This window comes from Ranitomeya imitator, chromosome 4 (genome assembly GCF_032444005.1).
Source record: "Ranitomeya imitator isolate aRanImi1 chromosome 4, aRanImi1.pri, whole genome shotgun sequence".
NCBI classification, from domain to species: Eukaryota; Metazoa; Chordata; class Amphibia; order Anura; family Dendrobatidae; genus Ranitomeya; species Ranitomeya imitator.
Window position 1 is genome coordinate 314,241,232 of NC_091285.1, and position 22,295 is coordinate 314,263,526.

A 22,295-nucleotide genomic window follows, 5' to 3' on the forward strand; every position below is an offset into this window, starting at 1 on the left:
CTTTTTTTCTGGGATGCATGACTTGAAATTTATTTAGAATTGAGAGTCCTCAGTGGTTGATACCTTTGTATCAACCAACCAACGGTACCAAGATATATTTCTTTCCTGACTTGAAATTCTAATGTGAGCGCCACCGATAGATGTGATTTACGGCATATTGCTCTGCAAGGGAGTTCTGAAGACTATAGATACCGCTATATGTTGGTACTGATGCCTTATCAGCTTTTCTGGACGTTTCTGTTCGCAAACTTAGACTAGTCTTTCTTTACAAAGTGTTTCACGCTCTTGTTGCATTTTTATACTATCTAGTCTACGTTTATATCAGACCATTTCTAGTCTTCATTTCTCATTTCTCTCTGAGGTGGTGGGATTAGCTGCCATAGATTACCCTATACACAGCACACACAGAGATAGAGGATATCTCTTACAAGCAGGGCTGAGGAGTCATGGAGTCAGAGCCAATACTGGTGGAGTCGGGGTCATGGAAATTGTGGAGTCGGAGGTTTGGCTTACCGACTCCACAGCCCTGCTCACAAGCATGAGAAGCAGCAGTAAAGAAGACATTATACCGCAGTACTGAGCTGTGTAGCTGTGCAATAACATAAGCAGATCGAGCTTCATGAAACTATGTCTTACGGCTCACTCCTCTCACTCTCCTGTGCATATAGTTAATAAAATGCATTTGTCATGAAATAGTGAACATGCAGAAGTGGAGAGCCTTGTCAGTCACCATCTCTCCGCCAAAAAGACTGACTTCTAGATAGCTGGGAAATGCCTGCATTTAAAAGAAAAAAAAAGGTCTACCTAGACATATAACAACTGCAGCCAAACAAGAACCAGAACAATATCCAATGGAGTATGCTTTGGCTCCATCATTCCCAGGATTTGTCCGAGAAGACGGTGAGGGAGTTAACACTAGGACTACTGGTATAGTCATTTTGACTACTTACTTGCAGTTGTTCTAGTCGGGGGTCACGAGTCCAGTAGTCCTAGTGTTAATGGCAGGGAATCAGTAGGGTAAGTAAGTATGACCCCTTTTTTTATTATTTTATAGTGTTATAAGAAATAAAAAAATACTTCGCTGGACAACACAGTTATTTCAAATCGCACAGAAACCTTAACTATAATCTATGGTAGAGTAATATGCAGAAAATTTAAAATTCCATATACATTTTAGGCACAATCTGCATTACTGATGTATAAGCACAGGTACAGGCATTTGAAAGATGTCACATAATTTACAAAGTCATTCATTACATGGGAATAAAATGGGTGTAGCCAATGATTACCTCTTGGCACAGGTTTTAAAGAAACACAGGTGTTAACAATACAGGTCAACACCCTTCTGCTACAAAGCTTAACTAGCTAAAGGTTAGTTTGTGCTTTTCTTTTAACCCCTTACCGGCATCGGACGTACTATACCGTCCGATGCCGGCTCCCCTGCTTTGATGCAGGGCTCCGCGGTGAGCCCGCACCAAAGCCGGGACATGTCAGCTGTTTTGAACAGCTGACATGTGCCCGTAATAGGCGCGGGCAGAATCGCGATCTGCCCGCACCTATTAACTAGTTAAATGCCGCTGTCAAACGCAGACAGCGGCATTTAACTACCGCTTCCGGCCGGGCGGCCGGAAATGACGTCATCGCCGACCCCCGTCACATGTCCGGGGGTCGGCGATGCGTCTCCATTGTAGCCATAGAGGTCCTTGAGACCTCTATGGTTACTGATTGCCCGTCGCTGTGAGCGCCACCCTGTGGTCGGCGCTCACAGCACACGTGCAATTCTGCTACATAGCAGCGATCAGCAGATCGCTGCTATGTAGCAGAGCCGATCGGCTTGTGCCTGCTTCTAGCCTCTCATGGAGGCTATTGAAGCATGGCAAAAGTTAAAAAAAAAAGTTTAAAAAAAATGTGAAAAAAATAAAAAAAAACATAAAAGTTTAAATCACCCCCCTTTCGCCCCAATCAAAATAAATCAATAAAAAAAATATCAAATCTACGCATATTTGGTATCGCCGCGCTCAGAATTGCCCGATCTATCAAATAAAAAAAGTATTAACCTGATCGCTAAACAGCGTAGCGGGAAAAAAACTCGAAACGCCAGAATTACGTTTTTTTGGTCGCCGCGACATTGCATTAAAATGCAATAACGGGCGATCAAAAGAACGTATCTGCACCGAAATGCTATCATTAAAAACGTCATCTCGGCACGCAAAAAATAAGCCCTCAACCGACCCCAGATCACGAAAAATGGAGACGCTACGAGTATCGGAAAATGGCGCAATTTTTTTTTTTTTTTTTTTAGCAAAGTTTGGAATTTTTTTTCACCACTTAGATAAAAAATAACCTAGTCATGTTTGGTGTCTATGAACTCGTAATGACCTGGAGAATCATAATGGCAAATCATTTTTAGCATTTAGTGAACCTAGCAAAAAAGCCAAACAAAAAACCAATGTGGGATTGCACTTTTTTTGCAATTTCACCGCACTTGGAATTTTTTTCCCGTTTTCTAGTACACGACATGCTAAAACCAATGATGTCGTTCAAAAGTACAACTCGTCCCGCAAAAAATAAGCCCTCACATGGCCAAATTGACGGAAAAATAAAAAAGTTATGGCTCTGGGAAGGAGGGGAGCGAAAAACGAACACGGAAAAACGAAAAATCCCCTGGTCATGAAGGGGTTAATGATGTATATATAAAGGCCAGGTTCACACAACCGCATGCTGTCCATCTGCAAAACAATACAACTGGACCAGTTTAGATGAACGTGTTTCTACACAGACCGAGTGCCATTGTGAAAAAAGAGTACCATGGACTAATCTCTTCTGTTTTTCAGATAAGACTTGGTGACCAATTTTCAACGGGCACATAAAAAAAAAAAAATACAGATGCCATAAAGACAGCATTGTTTTTAATGGATTCATTGCAAAGACTACACAGCAAAGTAATTCAGAACTTAATAATTTTTGTTAATTGTGCAAGTAAAAAACGTATGGCATTCAGATGTAAAAAAAATTAATGGATCTATGTGAAAACCACATACAGAACACTATACAGAAGAAAAATCATCCTTTTCTCTGGATGAGGGACCAATACTGAACTGGACTCGGCCTTCGGCTGGGAGCTCACGTTGCAGCATATGGCCAACATCACTCCTGAACGAGGTGGCCATTAACTGCGCTATTCTGTGGGTAGATGGAGGTAGTGGGTGCATGGTTTTTACTGCATGCCGCAGATAACACATCTTTCAATTTGGAAACGCCTGAGGAAAGCTAGAACTTTTAGAGTCTAATGTGTAGTAAGGTCTGAATTTTTAACAGGCTTCAAATTTCTTGCAAGGACTTCCTGTGAAGTCAGTGTTTTTCTGACTTTTTGTAACAGAGTTCAAACCAAATTCACTGTGATTCAACTCTGTCGTTCCAGACCGCTGCAAAAACTTGAGCCAGACTGGCTCAGCTCCAAGACATGGGCTATTTTATGTGTTAAGCTCTGGAAATTGCCCACTTGAGCTTGTCATCATACTTTACAAACTGTCTGTGGCTTTAGATGATCTCAAAATAGCGACAAATAAGTTGTGAAATTCAAAATGAATCTTTAGTGGTCATGGTCAACAACCCTTCTTTTCCAAGGAGATGGTGCTCATCAGGAAAAGTGTCTTAACTTTCAGAGATATACCTAACTAAAATGATTCGGAGGGTGATGATGATAAGGTTTCTAAAAGAAGATTAAAATCCCAGATTTATTCTCAGTTGTATATTTGTGAGTGGAAGAAGAACACTCTTCCTTGGTCAAGGGCAGCCTTGTAAAAGGATCAAATAACATCAAACTGCTCAGCTTCTAAAAAACCCCTAGGAAGAAGCTGCTCTGTAGATATTTTCTTGCTAGTACAAAGTGCCTGAAAAATTGCTTCCTGCAGTTTGAATGTCTTATGTATTTAATATAAAAAAAGTCTTGGATTATTAATAGCCTCATACCAGCCTCAAAGAAGAGGTAGAAGCAGTGGCCATAAGCACAATGAGGCCTAAGGGCCAGGTCACGCTCTGCACATTCTCAGATGATACTTTAATTGGCTTATTTCAGATAAAATGTACTTGTGATGTATCTTGTATAAAAGAGCTTTAGAAATTTCTATAACGAGAGTACTTTACAGCGCTTTTGTAAAAGGATGTGTACCCTCCAGCTATCACATGCAGAAGTGCGTGCACATGTCAGAGTTTTGGACAGATTTAGAAAAAGAAAACTACATTAGGCCTAGAACATGATGGAAACAAATCGAATAGAATGGTAACCCAAAAAATCTATTAAAAGGGAACCTGTCAGCAGGTTGTCCATACTAAACAGCTTCCACCCCTTTGTTAGCCATAAAAACAGGTTTCTAAATGTGCACTCATTTAATCAACTCAGCCGGGCAGACTCATGGGCAGACTCATGGGCAGACTCATGGGCAGACTCATGGGCAGACTCATGGGCAGACTCATGGGCAGACTCATGGGCAGACTCATGGGCAGACTCATGGGCAGACTGTCCTCAGCATCTCCTGTTAAACTTATAATGCAGCCCCATTAAATGCGATTTCCCCTACATCATCCACAACGCACTGTTAAGTCAGCCTGATCACCATTCACCTAAAAGCCAGTGCAAGCGCATTTCACACTAGAATTATGGCGTGCGCTGTCCTCTAGAACAAGAGTTATTTTTTCTTTTAAAATTTGCTCCTAATCCACATAAAATGAACATGTTCTACATTCTAGCACTCCATTGGCATCTCTTTTCATTATGAAACATTTTTCAAACACTGCTTTATAAACAGTATGATGGGTCCCATAGGCTGACAATGTGCAGCCAACCCAAAATATCACGTAGCTGTCCACACTACTGTCCACTAACTGTTGCCTTAGGGATTGCTGAAAATTGGAGCAGTATATTATGGACACAAGATATAGTACATTCATATCCAGCTTTGAAGTAACGCAGTTAATTTCATTTGCAGTACGGAGTTTACGGTGTAATATTCTACAAATGGGGAAATCCGATTTTAATAAATTCATCATTATCTTAGGGTCCACTTTGTACATTTTATTTTGAGATAAAAGATTAGCTTTTCTCTGCATTAACGTTTGATGTATCTTTATGTGAAAAAAATCCACATGCTTTACAATTGTTAGATCATTTTGCAAAACTCCACATGCACTGGTGACACTTCACTTGGACTTTTACAGTTCCTTTGAAAACAGTTGTAAAAATAGACAGCATCCAACATGCAATAAAAAAAATCCAGCTTTATTTCATGCTTTTAAATCAACGAAGACATGAGTTAGACCTATAAGCCCTTAGACTTAGTTGGTTATGACCAAGGACTGAATAGGCCTCAAACGCGTTACATGGCAAATTTAGGTCTTCACTATATGTAAAGACCCATAATTTTAAAAAGGATGAAATAAAGCCAAAATGGTTTAGCGCTGTCACGATCCATTTTTGGATTCGTGGCAGCTCTGGATTCACGTTTTAAAAGTAGCCTTTTTCTTTTCAGGACCATCAGGGGTTAAAGGGAACCTGTCACCCCCCCCCCAGGCGTTTGTAACTAAAAGCAGCCAGGGACCCGAATGAAGGAAGAAGAGGAGGCGGCGCCCAGAAGCCATGATTGATGGCTGTGAAGCGTCTGGATTAGGGGGGAAAGAGCTGCCCCCCGTGGCGATTTCATGGTATGAGGGACAAATTTCAAAAACTATTCTTTCAGCAGTGCCAGGGACCCGAACTAAAAGAGCCACCTTGTCAGAATGCAGCATTAGTGCAGCACAAGGTGGCTCTTTTAGTTACAAATGCCTGGGGTGGTGACAGGTTCCCTTTAATGTCAGTTTTTCCCATGCTGGCAATCTGGTGTAACTGCAGTGCTGCTGGGTCAGCTGATGTGGGTGGTGACCACTCCCACCATCCTTTAAATGGTCACCTGATGCATCAGCTGACTGTTGCTGATAGAGTTTCTCTGGAGACCAGTCGATTTGTGAGAAGCTCTCTGGTGCCAGCATGTATCAGCTATTTGAGGTCCTCTTCAGTGTCATCTGCGATGTGGAGCTTGGCAGCTGAGTCTGGAAGCTAAGTGTGGTGTTTTTCCCTCATCCCTTTCGTTTTTGTCACTATCCCCTGTGTGGTACCATCTGCAGTGGTGAAGCTAGTGCTCCTTGCCGGCCAGTGCACCTAGGGACGAGGTTCCTGACGGCGGTGGGGAAAAGGACCCACTTAGGGCATTAGAGGAGTGCAGGGACAGGCTTAGCTTTGAGCAGGAGGTAACCATTTCTTAATTTCCCTATTGATAGGGCCTTCCTCCCCCTTTTCCATCCTGTTGTGAGTTTGTTGTGCCGTCCGCTACCAAACCCCGTTGGGTCGAAATACGTATCGTGACAATCGCATATCGGATGTTGGCTATTTTGTTATATGTTCGACTACATGTGGCTCAGTACCTTGCAATGCAACCGAAGTGTCACAAGGTGAGCTGACAACTATTTCTGTCTTATGTAATTTTGCAAACCAACCTGGAGACCATTAGTCAACTAAAGACTGCAAAGCAGGCTGGATGAAATATAGTGACTTAGATCCTCTAAATGCTGGTAGCTCACCATGACAACAGTGTAGAAATAGAACATAGATTCTAGGAAAAGAACCCTAGTGACGTCATCATTATACTACCACCCAAACTGCAGATGAATGTGACACATACAGGTTAGGAAAAACAAGATATTAAAATAAATCTTCTAAAAAATAAAAAAAAAAACAGATTTTGGCTCCTAGGATTTGGTCATGTAATTGAAACATTATGGAAATATAACATCTCTCCCTATCCCTCTCTCTCCCCTCCGTCCCTGAACAGAAAAGCTGGTGTTACACATTGCAAATCGCTACAGCGCACAAGCGACAAGATGGCGATAGGCGTCCACGCCCCTAAGACCTATGTCATCACTCTGCCCACGCTCCTTCATTGGCTGAAAAAAATGGCGCCAAACGCGTCATACGAAACGCGACTTTGGCGCGAAGATCGCCGACCGCATGGCCGATCCCACACTAGGATTGGGTCGGGTTTCATGAAACCCGACTTTGCCAAAAGTCGGCGACTTTTGAATTTGTCCGATCCGTTTCGCTCAAGCCTAAAGGGGACCAATATCACGGTACAAGGATCACACTTATCGGAGGACTGGTGCACCAGTAATGTATGTTAGGGCCAACTGAGGACAATGCTCTACAGCTAGCACCTCAATGACATCAAATTAACAGAAGGATTACAAGGGGCCCTAATAATGTTACAATGTTTGTGACTCTCTCCGTGGCTATTCCTACACATAAGTATCAAACCTAGGTTCCCCAATGGTTTAGTAATCCGAATATCTGTACATTTTGATAATACATTTTCTACTCTGTACGCTCATTAAAATGTGTATTGCATTATTAAAAAAACAAGACACAGCATGAGAAATAAAACTTACCCTTAATGCTTCTATCACAAGGTCCCTTGCTTCCAACTCTCCTTCTAATATACTTAAAAGAAAACGCAGTTCCGGCTTGCTCAAATTTTCCATATTAAAATCTTTCGCCTACAAATTGAAAAGAGAAGTCATTATAAAAACAGCTGATTAGATGCTTCTGACCGGCATGTTCTGAACAAACAATGGCAAAGATTTATCAAGACTGGGAAATGTGGAGGAGTAGCTAAGCTTATTACATTAACTTAAGTGTGAGAACTGGAAAAAATATTGTTTATCATGTTAGTGGTAATAAAACATTAACCCCTTCCTTCAAAATTAATTTTAATTTGGCTCTTTTCTTTTCCCCCTTTTTTTCCAAGAGCAATTGTTTTTTTTTCATATTATTAGTGTATAAATACAGTATGTGTGTGTTCGTGTACATGTGCATATAAGTGCAGGCTGTGAGTAGGTGCACCTGGCTGGCTCTGCCTATAACCAAGCCACGTGTCACCTTGGTCAGTCAGCTGGGGGTAGCTAACCACACCGGATAAAGAGACAGAGACAGAGACATAAGCCAGAATACCTCCCTGAGAACAGACTGTTGTATGTCCCAATGCATTTCCCTTCGGATATATGTATATGGAGCTTCAGTAGACTAAGGGTAGGGGCCCACGGTTAGTAAATTCTGCGGGTTGGATGCTGCGCACTTGCGCAGCCGTCCATCCCGCAGCGTCCAGCTGTTACAGCATAGTGGATGGGATTTCCTCATGATTAAGGATACCTCACGAGATGAGATTTTGCAGGGTGCCCCAAATCGATGTCGATTGACAGTCATTTTATATTTCTTCCATTTTCTTACTATTACACCAACAGTTATCTCCTTCTCACCCAACTTCTTACTTATAGTTTTGTAGCCCATTCTAGCTTTGTTCAGGTCTATGATCTTGTCCCTGACATCCTTAGAAAGCTCTTTGGTCTTGCCCATGTTGTGGAAGATAGAGTCTGAATTATTGAGTCTATGGACAGGAGTCTTTTATAAAGGAGACTATGTAAGACAGCTGTCTGTAATGCAGGTAACGAGTTGATTAAGAGCAACTAACTGGTCTGTAGGAGCCAGAACTCTTAATGGTTGGTAGGGGATCAAATACTTATTTCTCACTGAAAAATGCAAATAAATTTATATATGGTTTTCTGGATTTTATTTTTGATATTCTGTCTCTCAATGTTAAAAGTAACATACCCTTAAAATTATAGACTGTTCATGTCTTTGTCAGTGGGCAAACTTACAAAATCAGAAAGGGATCAAATACTTATTTTCCCCACTGTATGAAGCCCAGGCCCCTATAGCAGAGATTCACAGCAGCATTGAAATGGTTAAACAACAGTGATCAGAAGTAGCTGTACTACATAGAGGCAGGTGCTGGCTGTATAAGGGTACATGCTAATCAGGAATTGCTACAGGTTGGACGCTATGTATTTATGCAATGTCAAAACCGCGGCGACCAGTTGTTACAGCACAGTGCATGGGATTTCCAGAGATCCCATGTCCACTATGCATGTATGTGCGTCTGCGGATCACCCGTGGCGACTCACATGCAGCGAGTCTTTCAAGTCATCAACCGAAATTTCATCAAAAGAATGTATAGGATGCGATAAATCCACACAGTTCAGTGAACACATATGGATTCACCAGCGTTCAATAGAAGGCAGCGCTTTGGACGCAGCGAACACAAGTCCAAAGCACTGCTACTTCTGGCACCTAAAACATTAAGGGGAGCCCGCCCCATTCATGTCAGGAACTGGTTAAAGGATTTTTCCAGGGGCAACCAAAAAAAAGTCAATAAGTGCAAAAAAAAAAGAACAAAACTATTAAATTCCTTTTGGCGCCAGTGTTGCAGATATGGTACTCGCTGACAGTCTAAATTTTCCTGCTGTGATCACATATGACTGCTAGAGCCAATCACTCACCTCGGAGGTGATGCTAAAGTCTACGACACAAGACCACTGCAGAAAGGTAAAGAGGCTAATGCAGACCACCAGATTGGTGGTACTCCGGTGACTGGACATTCAACCAGCTACCCTAGAGTTTGGCATTTCATAGCATTTACTGCCTTTAGCCAAGCCAGTTGAAAATGGACAGATTTTGCACCTATTTTATTCCCACTTCTGATTGCAACTATGCCATACATCTCCAGAGATGTGGACCTTGTTATTAAGTGCTCATTTTCATTTCATTGATGAGGGGGAGTGGCTTACAATTCTCCGTGGGCAGGTCTTTAGGCTATTATTCTGTGAGCCATGCCCCTTTGTAAAGACCACAAAAATTAGCACTAAATAAAAAGGTCCATAACTCTAGGTTAGTAAAAGAAAAAAAACAAAGTCCACATCAGCTCACCAGTGTAGACAATCATCCACAAGGGGTGTGGAGCACGGACAAAATCTGGCTCCGGCTTCAGATAAGCATGAATACATAGCCAAAAAGTCTAGCTAAAGTCCAGTTTTTAGAGCATTTAAATAAATGATGTTTTTAATATTTTTTCACTTGTTTTCCTAAAAGAACATTTTTGCAGTAGCTGGATTTTTTGTCTTTTTTTATCTCCATATCTTTAGAACCACATGGCACTCAGGGGAGCAACGGGAATAAAATAAGGCCACTTTTCACCGGCTGACAGGTCCTTTTTAAGACAATAGAGATAGGCTAATAATGCCACCCACAAGTTGCACAACTGTACAATAATTGCTAATGATACTGGAGTCATACAAAAGGCATGAAGTCTGGTGTAAAAAAAACGGTGGTCTTAAGGAGGATGTGTGCTGGAGGCAGACGCTCTTGATTCATGAAGAAACCTCGGTGTGATCCTCACTACAAATCTTATTGCAATTTAGAACTGGAATAAGATTTGCTGCCTGAAGATCGCTGCGTGTCATGAATTTGACAGGTGGAGGGTTACCACACCCCGTCCTACCCACTTTGTTGGAGCTGTGCAAAAATGGTGTGAGAATCAAATCAGAAATATGATCACTTAAAATCAGGATGCCTGAAGGCGGTTTACTTATAGAGAGATTGATAACATGCTTCCATGTGGAAAATTGTACTCATTGTTGCTACTATTGTCCTTCATCATCTCACATGTCCAACCTTGGATTCAGGTCTCTGTCGATACTGTATGATGATCTGATGGAAGATTGGGCAATATAAACTTTTCAATGGTGCCACCTTATTATTATTACTTGGAAGCAGGTCATCACAAGTGGAAGCAATGAAGAAACCATTACATTGCTACAGACATAGTTTAGAGGGAATCTGTCAGTAGGATCAGCCCTCCTAAGCCGTCCATATGGGCATGTAGGTCATAGGAAGCTGAATAAAATGTTACCTTGATATCTGCAATCTGATGTCTTATTCCAGAGAAATCAATGTTTCTCTTTTATGTAAATGAACTGTTCAGAACACTGATCTGCATGAGAATCTGCCTCCAGAGATAATTTTACATGAAAGGGGCCATTACCAGTGTGAGACATGTAATGACTGACAGTCTGTTCTCTTGGTTTACATGTCTCACACTGGTAACGGCCCCTTTCACTTAAAATAAGCTCTGGAGGCAGATTCTCAGGGAGATCTATGACCGGCCCATAGATCTCCCTGACAGATCTATGTGCTTATCAGCTAATTTCATTTACATATTAAGAAAAATGTGGATTTCTGTAAAATAGGACATCGGATTAAAGATACCAAGTTATTTTAGTCAGCCTCCTATGACCATATGCCCATATATACAGCCTAGGAGGGTTGATCCTACTGACAGATTCCCTTTAATGATCATTATATCTATGGTTAGCATTTTTGTGTCTTTGTGTACTCTGGTGATCCCTATTGTACAGGCACACTATAAGGTAGGCAAAGTTATTGCTTCAGATCCCATACAATGTACCATACTTGACAAAACAATATTTTGAAGCATCTGTTTAATACAAAAACTGAAACTAAATAAAGTATGAATATTAAAATCACAGAATATAATACGAGTGATGGAAAAGAAACTCTACATTGTGCCTAAATCCAAAGCAAACAGCATGAAAAAAGTGAAAATGTTACATCTGTACGGACAACATCATGGAAAAGGTTATTGACTTTCCTTTATGCTTATAGGACTAATATAACCCCGTCTTTAAATATTGACATTTCACTACATTCATTACAATTATTCACAGCATAGCACGCGCTCCTGATACACACCAAGCCCTACAACTGCACGTTCTGTATATATTAAAATATTGGCCGCGTTCCCAAAAAATTGCAAGCACCAACCCTTTCAAACACTTCAATGGAGACATGACGCTGTAGTGATCCAGTCTTAAAGATACACAACCCAAATAGCGTTTCATTAATATTTGATAGGCATTGGATAAAATATGCATTGGTCTGCAGAAATTTAGAAAAATAAATACTCCCTATGTTTCTGCACGATTCATCTCCCAGGCATCTTGCAGTCAGTGTCAACTGCTTGTCAGCGTTTACTGTGCTGTAAAACAGCCATATTACTGGGCTGCAGAGAAATGTAAAAATGTATGAATGCTTGATAAAGTACAGATACTGTAATGGACGGCCATGGAAAATCCAAGGTGCAGGGAAATGACTGTTCCTTTCCATTGTTTTCTTCCCTGGCCGGGGATAGAGGTCACCTGACGATGAGACTATAATGAGTATACGGAAAGCGTATTGTTACAGGAAATAAAGAGAATGTAGTCATTTGGATTTCCCCACAATAATAATTGTATAAAAAAAGAAATATTGTGAATCATAAAATAGCCAAGCACTGTAAACAGCCTGTGGCTCAACATAATGCACAGCCTGATGATTCTATGGTTCAGTGTTGTGTCAGACAGTTAACATGACCTGTGAACCCCATGTGTCTGCTACCCACTCATGTCCTTGGTGGCCTGGTTGGTATTTTACTGGTTCAATTGATTCCACACTTTTTATTGCTAATAACCTGAAGACACTGAGAAAAGAAATGGTGCTGACTCTCAATTCATAACACGTCAGCAACTACTATCACTGAGCGCTGACACAAGTAGAAGCCTCCTTAACCCCTTCATAATCCAGCCTATTTTGACCTTAACCCCTTCATGACCGGGGGATTTTTCTTTTTTCCTTGTTCGTTTTTCGCTCCCCTCCTTCCCAGAGCCATAACTTTTTTATTTTTCTGTCAATTTGGCCATGTGAGGGCTTATTTTTTGCGGGACGAGTTGTACTTTTGAACGACATCATTGGTTTTAGCATGTCGTGTTCTAGAAAATGGGAAAAAAATTCCAAGTGCGGTGAAATTGCAAAAAAAGTGCAATCCCACATTGGTTTTTTGTTTGGCTTTTTTGCTAGGTTCACTAAATGCTAAAACTGGCCTGCCATTATGATTCTCCAGGTCAGTACGAGTTCATAGACACCAAACATGACTAGGTTATTTTTTTATCTAAGTGGTGAAAAAAAATTCCAAACTAGGAAGTTGTAAGGGTTAAAAGTTGACCAGCGATTTCTCATTTTTACAGCAAAATTAACAAAACCATTTTTTTTTAGGGACCACCTCACATTTGAAGTCAGTTTGAGGGGTCTATATGGCTGAAAATACCCAAAAGTGACACCATTCTAAAAAACTGCACCCCTCAAGGTGCTCAAAACCACATTCAAGAAGTTTATTAACCCTTCAGGTGCTTCACAGCAGCAGAAGCAACATGGAAGGAAAAAATGAACATTTCACTTTTTAGTCACAAAAATGATCTTTTAGCAACAATTTTTTTATTTTCCCAAGAGTAAAAAGAGAAACTGGACACCAAAAGTTATTGAACAATTTGTCCTGAGTACGCCGATACCCCATATGTGGGGGTAAACCACTGTTTGGGCGCACGACAGGGCTCGGAAGGGAAGGAGCGCCATTTGACTTTTTCAATGAAAAATTGGCTCCAATCTTTAGCGGACACCATGTCACGTTTGGAGAGCCCCTGTGTGCCTAAACATTGGAGCTCCCCCACAAGTGACCCCATTTTGGAAACTAGACCCCCCCAAGGAACTTATCTAGATGCATAGTGAGCACTTTGAACCCCCAGGTGCTTCACAAATTGATCCATAACAATGAAAAAGTACTTTTTTTCACAAAAAAATTATTTTGGCCTCAATTTGTTCATTTCCACATGGGCAACAGGATAAAATGGATCCTAAAATTTATTGGGCAATTTCTCCTGAGTACAGTGATACCTCACATGTGGGGGTAAACCACTGTTTGGGCACACGGCCGGGCTTGGAAGGGAAGGAGCGCCATTTGACTTTTTGAATGAAAAATTAGCTCCAATCGTTAGCTGACACCATGTCGCGTTTGGAGAGCACCTGTGTGCCTAAACATTTGAGCTCCCCCACATGTGACCCTATTTTGGAAACTAGACCTCCCATGGAACTAACCACGATGTGCGGTGACCACTTTAAACCCCCAAGTGCTTCACAGAGGTTTAGAACGCAGAGCCGTGAAAATAAAAAATCATTTTTCTTTCCTCAAAAATTATTTTTTAGCCCGCAATTTTTTATTTTCACAAGAGTAACAGGAGAAATTGGACCCCAAAAGTTTTTGTCCAGTTTGTCCCGAGTACGCCGATACCCCATATGTGGGGGGAACCACTATTTGGGCACACGTCGGGGCTCAGAAGGGAAGTAGTGACGTTCTGGAATGCAGACTTTGATGGAATGGTCTGCGGGCATCATGTTACGTTTGCAGAACCACTGATGTGCCTAAGCAGTAGAAACCCCCCACAAGTGACCCCATTTTGAAAAATAGACCCCCCAAGGAACTTATCTAGATATGTGGTGAGCACTTTGAACCCCCAAGTGCTTCACAGAAGTTTATAACGCAGAGCCGTGAAAATAAAAAAATAATTTTTCTTTCCTCAAAAATGAAGTTTTAGCAAGCAGTTTTTTATTTTCACAAGGGTAACAGGAGAAATTGGACCCCAATAGTTGTTGCCCAGTTTGTCGTGAGTACGCTGATACCCCATATGTGGGGGTAAACCACTGTTTTGGCGCACGTCGGGGCTCGGAAGGGAGGGAGCACCATTTGACTTTTTGAACGCAAGATTGGCTGGAATCAATGGTGGCGCCATGTTGCGTTTGGAGACCCCTGATGTGCCTAAACAGTGGAAACCCCTCAATTCTAACTCCAACACTAACCCCAACACACCTCTAACCCTAATCTCAACTCTAGCCATAACCCTAATCACAACCCTAACCCCAACACACCCCTAACTGCAGCCCTAACCCCAACACACCCCTAACCCTAACCATAATCCTAACCCTAATCCAAACCCTAACCCCAACACACCCCTAACCATAAACCTGACCACAAGCCTAATCTTAACCCTATTTCCAACCCTAGCCCTAATTCCAACCCTAACCCTAAGGCTATGTGCCCACGTTACGGATTCGTGTGAGATTTTTCCGCACCATTTTTGAAAAATCCACGGATAAAAGGCACTGCGTTTTACCTGCGGATTTACTGTGGATTTCCAGTGTTTTTTGTGCAGATTTCATCTGCGGATTCCTATTGAGGAACAGGTGTAAAACGCTGCGGAATCCGCACAAAGAATTGACATGCTGCGGAAAATACAATGCAGCGTTTCCGCGAGGTATTTTCCGCACGATGGGCACAGCGGATTTTGTTTTCCATAGGTTTACATGGAACTGTAAAGCTGATGGAAAACTGCTACGAATCCGCAGCGGCCAATCCGCTGCGGATCCGCAGCCAAATCCGCACCGTGTGCATAAAGCCTAATTCTAAGGATATGTGCACACGATGTGGAAAAGGCTGCGGATCCACAGCGTTTCCGCCGCTGCGGGTCCGCAGCAGTTTCCCATGAGTTTACAAAAAACGCTGCGCACATGCTGCGGAAAAAACTGCGCGGAAACGCAGCGGTTTACATTCCACTTCTTTCTGCGGATTCCACAGCGGTTTTACAACTGCTCCAATAGAAAACCCGCAGTGAAATCTGCAGAAAAACCGCGGTAAAGCCGCAATAAATCCGCAGTGGTTTTGCACTGCGGATTTATAAAAACCGCTGCGGAAAAATCCGCAGAGGACCAGAATACGTGTGCACATCCCTAACCCTAATTCTAACTGTAGTGGAAAAAAAAAAATTTTCTTTATTTTATTATTGTCCCCACCTATGGGGGTGATAAAGGGGGGGGGGGGGTCATTTACTTTTTTTTTTATTTTGATCACTGTGATAAAACCTATCACAGTGATCAAAAATCAAAATGTACATGGAACGAATCTGCCGGCCGGCAGATTCGGCGGGCCCACTGCGCATGCGCCCGCCATTTTGGAAGATGGCGGCGCCCAGAGAGAAGACGGACGGACACCGGGAGGCCCGGTAAGTATAAGGGAGGGGGAGATCAGGGCACGGGGGGGGGGAGCGTCGGAGCACGGGGGGCTGGCATCAGAGAAAGGGGGCAGCGGGCAGGACGGGGGAGCAGAGCACAGGACGGAGGGGAGCGGAACATAGATCGGAGGGCTGGGGGGGGCGATCGGTGGCGGTGGGGGGGGTACACCATTGTTTCCAGCCATGGCCGATGATATTGCAGCATCGGCCATGGCTGGATTGTAATATTTCACCAGTTTTTTTAGGTGAAATATTACATAGTAACATAGTAACATAGTAACATAGTTAGTAAGGCCGAAAAAAGACATTTGTCCATCCAGTTCAGCCTATAAATTACAAACCGCTGATTGGCAGTTTCACTTTCAACAGCCAATCAGAGCTATCGTAGCCACGGGGGGTGAAGCCACCCCCCCTGGGCTAAACTACCACTCCCCCTGTCCCTGCAGATCAGGTGAAATGGGAGTTAACCCTTTCACCCGATCTGCAGGGACGCGATCTTTCCATGACGCCACATAGGCGTCATGGGTCGGATTGGCACCGACTTTCATGACGCCTACGTGGCGTCAAAGGTCGGGAAGGGGTTAAAAACCAAAGGAAAGACAGAAGAGACCCCCACACCTAGTATTTGTGTAGTTGTAGAGGCCTGAGTGCCTTTAGTCACTAACTACAAGCATCTACCATTCCTTATACCCCTCTGCTCCGATAGGAGAGGATATATTTGACATTTTTTCAAAAACAAAAATGAAAAGTTGGAGGATGAAAAAGAAAAAGTACACATTATTTCGATCAAGGTGCACATTAGAGAAAAGTCGCCTGAACTCACAAATGTTGGGGTGAAGAAGCCTCTAAAGAAGGTTAAAAAAAAGGACATTCATCCGTGGCTAGCGTGCACATGGGGGAAGAAATTCGTGTTGGGACCAACAATTATGTCATGAGTGCGTCTAACTTTAGGAGCGGTGATTAGGTTACAAAGAACATGACAGTTTTATGGCAGTTCCTGAAGCATAACTGTTGAATTCTAAATGTTAAACTTGTAACCTCCAAAATGCTATTTACCTGTATATATAGCGTTAGTTTATAGGTAAATCACATTGTAAACATGTTTTACTGTGTAAGGGTACAGTCAGACTGTAGTGTTACCCGTGAGAGGATCGCAGTTCTCGGACTGGCTGTCAGCCCTCCTGAGCGTGACAGCTGCATAGAATACATGCTGCCATGCTCAGTTCAGAAGAGGCGCCGGCCGGTCTGACGATTGCGATGTGATCTGACTGCACTCTTACTGGAAGTGCAGCTATGGGCAGAAATATCGTAGTTACTTACCGATAACGGTATTTCTCTGATCCCATGACGGCACCACGGAGAGAGAGGGATCCGCCCTCAGGGACAGGAAACCTACAGGTGAAAAAGGCGGTACCTCTCTCCCACATCAGTTGGTTTACAGAGCCTTAACAGAACTTCAGCTGTAACTTAAATGTTATCAAACAAAATTTTAATTTTAACTTATTAGACGCACCGCGTGACTAAGTATTAAGACCAACTCTAGTGTTCACACTCACACGTGAAGGGGGGGAATGTATGGGTGCCGTCATGGGATCAGAGAAATACCGTTATCGGTAAGTAACTACAATATTCTCTTATCCCCATGATGGCACCACTGAGAGAATTTCATAGATGTACATTAGGGAGGGACCACTGCCTCTTAAAGCCTTCTGCCAAAGGTGAGGTCTGAAGAGGGAGTCAGGTCTAGTTGGTAGTGTTTAAAAAATGTGGAAGGAGACGACCAAGTGGCCGCCCTACATATCTGTTCAATTGATGCTCCTGCTCTCTCTGCCCAGGAGGTCGCCACCGATCTGGTTCAATGAGCTCTGACTTCCTCTGGAATGGCTTCATTACTTGACGAATACGAGAGGATGATGGCGTCCCTTATCCATCTTGCAAATGTGGCCTTCGACGCTCTATGCCCTTTATTTGGACGCTGAAAAACAAACAAACAGAGACCTATCCGTCCTATAGTCCCTTGTGGCTGCTAGATATTGGACTAAACATCTTTTAACGTCTAGTGTGTGTAGATGTTCCTCTTTCCTATTTCTGGGTTTTGGACAGAAAGAGGGTAACGAGATTTCCTGAGATCTATGTAAACGTGATGCCACTTTAGGAAGGTAGGATGGATTGGTTTTAAGGATTACTCTGTCATCTAGTATGCGTGTCAGAGGTGGGTATGCTGATAGGGCCTGCATGTCACTAATCCTCCATGCTGACGTTAGTGCCACAAGAAGGGAGGTTTTGAGAGATATTATTTTTAAAGAGGCTTGGGACAGTGACTCAAAAGGTGCTTTGGTTAGTGCAGAGAGAACTAGATTTAGATCCCAGGAAGGTGTAGTATGGTGTACCACTGGTCTAGATCTGGCCGAGGCCTTAATGAATCTCTTTATCCAGCGGTTCCCCGCCAAGTCACAGTTGTAAAGGGCCCCCAGCGCTGCAACCTGGACTTTAAGGGTGCTTGTTGCTAAGCCTTTTTCTAGCCCTTTCTGAAGAAACTCTAGTACCTTCTGAATTGGGATTTCCTCAGATAAACTGGAACCTGATACTGATAAAAATCTCCACCAATCCTTCCCATACGCCCTAGTAGTCACTGGCTTTCTACTTAACAGAACAGTGGAAACTAGATTTGCAGAGAACCCTCTCTTGATTAGAAGTTTCCTTTCAAATTCCAGGCCGTCATATACAAGTTCTTAACTTGCGGGTGATGGGTGATTTACCGGCCCCTGATACAGCAGGTACGGAATCTCAGGAAGGACCCAAGGGTCTGTTAAAGACATTATCCTTAGCCATGAAAACCATGCTCTCTTTGGCCAAAAGGGAGCTATCATGATGACTCTCACTCCGTCCTCCCTGATCTTTCTCAACACTAAAGGAATTAGCACTACTGGGGGAAAAACATAGGCTAGACGAAAATTCCATGGAATTGAAAAGGCATCTAGGGTCACCGGGTTCCCGAATGGGTCGATTTGACAAAAGGCCCGAGTCTTTCGATTTTGGCTGTTTGCAAATAAATCTATTTCTGGGAGACCCCACAATTGTACTATGTGGTTGAAGACTGCCTAGTTCAATTCCCACTCTCCCTGTTTCAGTTGTGTTCGGCTTAGAAAATCTGCAGTTCTATTTTCCGACCCTTTGATGTGAAAGGCTGACAGTGACGACAGATTGATCTCTGCTAACAATAGAATGGATTTTGTCACTTCCATCAGTGTACGAGATCTCGTGCCCCCCTGGTGATTTAAGTAGGCTACCACCACCCTGTTGTCCGATAATACCCTCATGTGATGGGAATGGAGGGAGTGTAGGAAGTGGACGAGTGCATATTTTACTGCTAGGAGTTCTTTCATGCTTGATGAACCCAGTTTTTCTTCCTCCGACCATGGCCACTGAGCAATCTGTTTGTGTAAATGAGCCCCCCAACCCCAAGGACTCATGTCAGTAGTTAGGGTTATAGATGTTGGCCATACCCATGGAACACCCCTGGTTAGATTGTGTGGATCTACCCACCAAGCTAGGGAATGCATTGTTTGCAAGGAGATTTTTAAGTGCTTTTCTAAATCCCCTTTTAACATAGAATCTGCTTCTAAGATCTCCCACTGGAGGTCTCTAGTGTGACTTGACTCTGGGCCCATTGGACCGCTGGAAAACAGACTGTCATCGATCCCAGTATGGACATCACTTTTCGTAGAGTTACCATTGGAGACACTCTGCGTTGTTCTACCAGTTGGACCATGTTTGAAACTTTTTCCCCAGGAAGGCGGCATTCTTGCTGGTTTGAGTCTATTATTAACCCCAAGTATTGTACTTGGGTTGGAATGATTCTGGACTTTGCTAGGTTCAACATCAAACCTAGGTTTGTCAGGGATGTCATTACTTTGTTCTATTGTTTAGTGCAATGGAGAGGAGTTTTGCCAACTACCAGGAGGTCGTCCAAATATGGAACTATTAATATGTTTTGCTCTCTTATGTGAGCCATGACCTCTGCCATCAACTTCGCAAATACCCTCGGGGCTATGGCTAGGCCGAAGGGAAGGGCCCTGAATTGGTAGTGCTTTAACTCTCCCTGCATTAATACCGCCACTCTGAGAAATTTCTGGTAGTCTGGGTGGATGGGCACATGGCAATATGCATCCTTTAAATCGATGACAGTCATAAAACAAGACGGATAAAGCATTCTCACCCATGTCGTTATTGTTTCCATCTTGAAACTCTCCGTCAATAGGTACTAGTTCAGCTTTTTTTAATTTATTATCGTCATGTAAGTTCCATCCGGTTTCGTCCGAAGAAACAGAGGAGAGTAGAATCCCATGCCTTTCTCCTGGTTTGGGACTTCCTGTGGGACATTCTTTGCTAATAGCGTTTGTACCTCCTTTTGAAAGCCCAGTTGTTCGGCCTCCGCTTTCCTTTGTGGTGTCATGACAAAGTGACGAGACGGCATTGTATGGAATATTAGTTTCAGCCCCGTTTTTATTATATTTAGTGTCCATAGGCTCCCCGATATTTCTTCCCAGGCTGGAAGAAAGTGTGCCAGTCTTCTTCCCACCTGGGGACCACCTTCATTGGGGTTGTTTTTTGGTGTCAGGCTTGTTAAACAAGTAGCCTTTTCCCTTAAATTTTTTATCGTCCCATCCTTCTTTCTGATTTTTAGGGGGCCTTCTACGCATGAATTTTCTGTTCCGAAAGGACCATTTATATAATTGGTTACGGAACCACGGAAAGGCTTTTTTCTTGTTCCCCGCTTTCTCCAGGATGCCATCTAAGGTAGAGTCAAATAGGAACTCCCCTTCACAGGGTATGGAACATAATTTGGCTTTCGTTTGTAGGTCCCCTGGCCAACATTTGAGCCATAAAGCCCTCCTTGCTGCATTTGAAAAGGAACCAGCTCTCGCCGCTAGTCTCACAGAGTCTATAGAGGCGTTTGCTAGAAACGCAGCTGCTCCTTTCATTATTGAAATTGAATCTAAGACTGATTCTCTCGGAGATCTCTCTTTTAGTTGTGATTGTAAATGATCTAACCACACCATTAATGCTCTGGCGGTACATGTGGCGGCTATAGCTGGTTTTAGTTCCCCCCCCTTCCCCAGCAGCTTCCCAAGAGCCTTTTAAAAATACCTCAGCCTTCTTATCCATAGGGTCCTTTAGGGTCCCCATATCTTCAAAAGGTAAAGAAAATTTTTTAGATGCTTTTGCAATTGTGACATCCAGTTTTGGTGCCTTACTCCGGGAAGAACAGGCTGGGTCGTCAAAAGGATATTTCATTTTCGGGGTTAAGAGGACTTTTCTGTCTGGCCTCTTCCACTCTTTTTTTTATTAGAGCATGTATTTTATCATTTACTGGAAACGTTCTTCGTTTAATTGGTTCTAGACCGCTAAACAAAGTCTTGCACTTTTTTTTTTTATTTGGTCGCTACCAGTCCCATGGTTGTTCTTACCGCTTTTACTAAAGCATCTGTCTCATCAATGGGAAAGCAATTGCGGACCCCCTCCGAGGAAGAAGATGATAGAGAGGAGAGCGAACTGTCCGAATTAGAACTATAGCTATCTTCTTCGCTGGAACTTAGTTCCTGTGATCTACGTTTGGACTTCTGTTTCCTTTTTAAACTTTTGGCACTTTTTAACGCATCCTCTACTTGGGATTTAATTAACTGTTTTAAGTCAGATGCAAATCTTGGGGACTCTCTAGAAATAGTATTTTCTATGCATATGACAGAGTTTTTTTACCCATGTAGCGGGCAGTTCTACAGAGCAAATCGGACATAGTCTGTGCCTGGTTTTCGTTGTACACTTCTTCCCCTAAGAAAGATACAATAAAACCCCTTTTTAGAAAATGAGCATTCACGAAGATCACTTACCCTCCTAATTTAAGGGGGATACCGGTTCTGGCGTAGGAGTAGCTTCATCGAATTGAACCATTACTAGTCTTCCGGATCCACCCGAGCCTCTGCTACGTTGAGATCCTGAGCTGAGACGCTGGGAAGGAGTATGATGCTGTCGTCGCTGCTGGTGATGGTGCTGCTGACGTTGCTGCAGTTGGCGCTTTTTCGGTGGGGACTGCAGAATTTCTTCTGCCGGTTGCTCCTTCTCACTCATGGTGAGACTATTTTCTGAGCACCAGCCATGTGATTTCTGCTTCTTTTATGCATAAGCAGGGCAGCGCAACGCTGCATCCATTACCCAGAGATGCCGTGCGCCGCCCCGGAATTGACCGTTGCGCTAAGCATTCTGGGATTACCAGAATGCTTTGCGGCCAGTACGCACGTGCATTCATTTCTCTGGCATCCCGCTTCCTGGAGGGAGCATCAGAAGCGCCGCCATTCCACTGCCTGCCAGATCACCACACCAAAGGTGGCTCCCGAGATACCGCCTATCTTACCGGCGCACAGCCC

General features: G+C 43.0%; 1 protein-coding gene across 1 annotated transcript in view; it reads right to left on the reverse strand.

The window, feature by feature from the left end:
- The window catches only part of CTTNBP2 (cortactin binding protein 2), a 223,242-nt gene that overhangs the window by 174,882 nt on the left and 26,065 nt on the right, over positions 1 to 22,295 (reverse strand). The window contains exon 2 of the mRNA XM_069764853.1: positions 7,474 to 7,581. Coding sequence (XP_069620954.1) covers positions 7,474 to 7,581 — 108 coding nt within the window. The remainder of the gene's footprint in view (positions 1 to 7,473; positions 7,582 to 22,295) is intronic.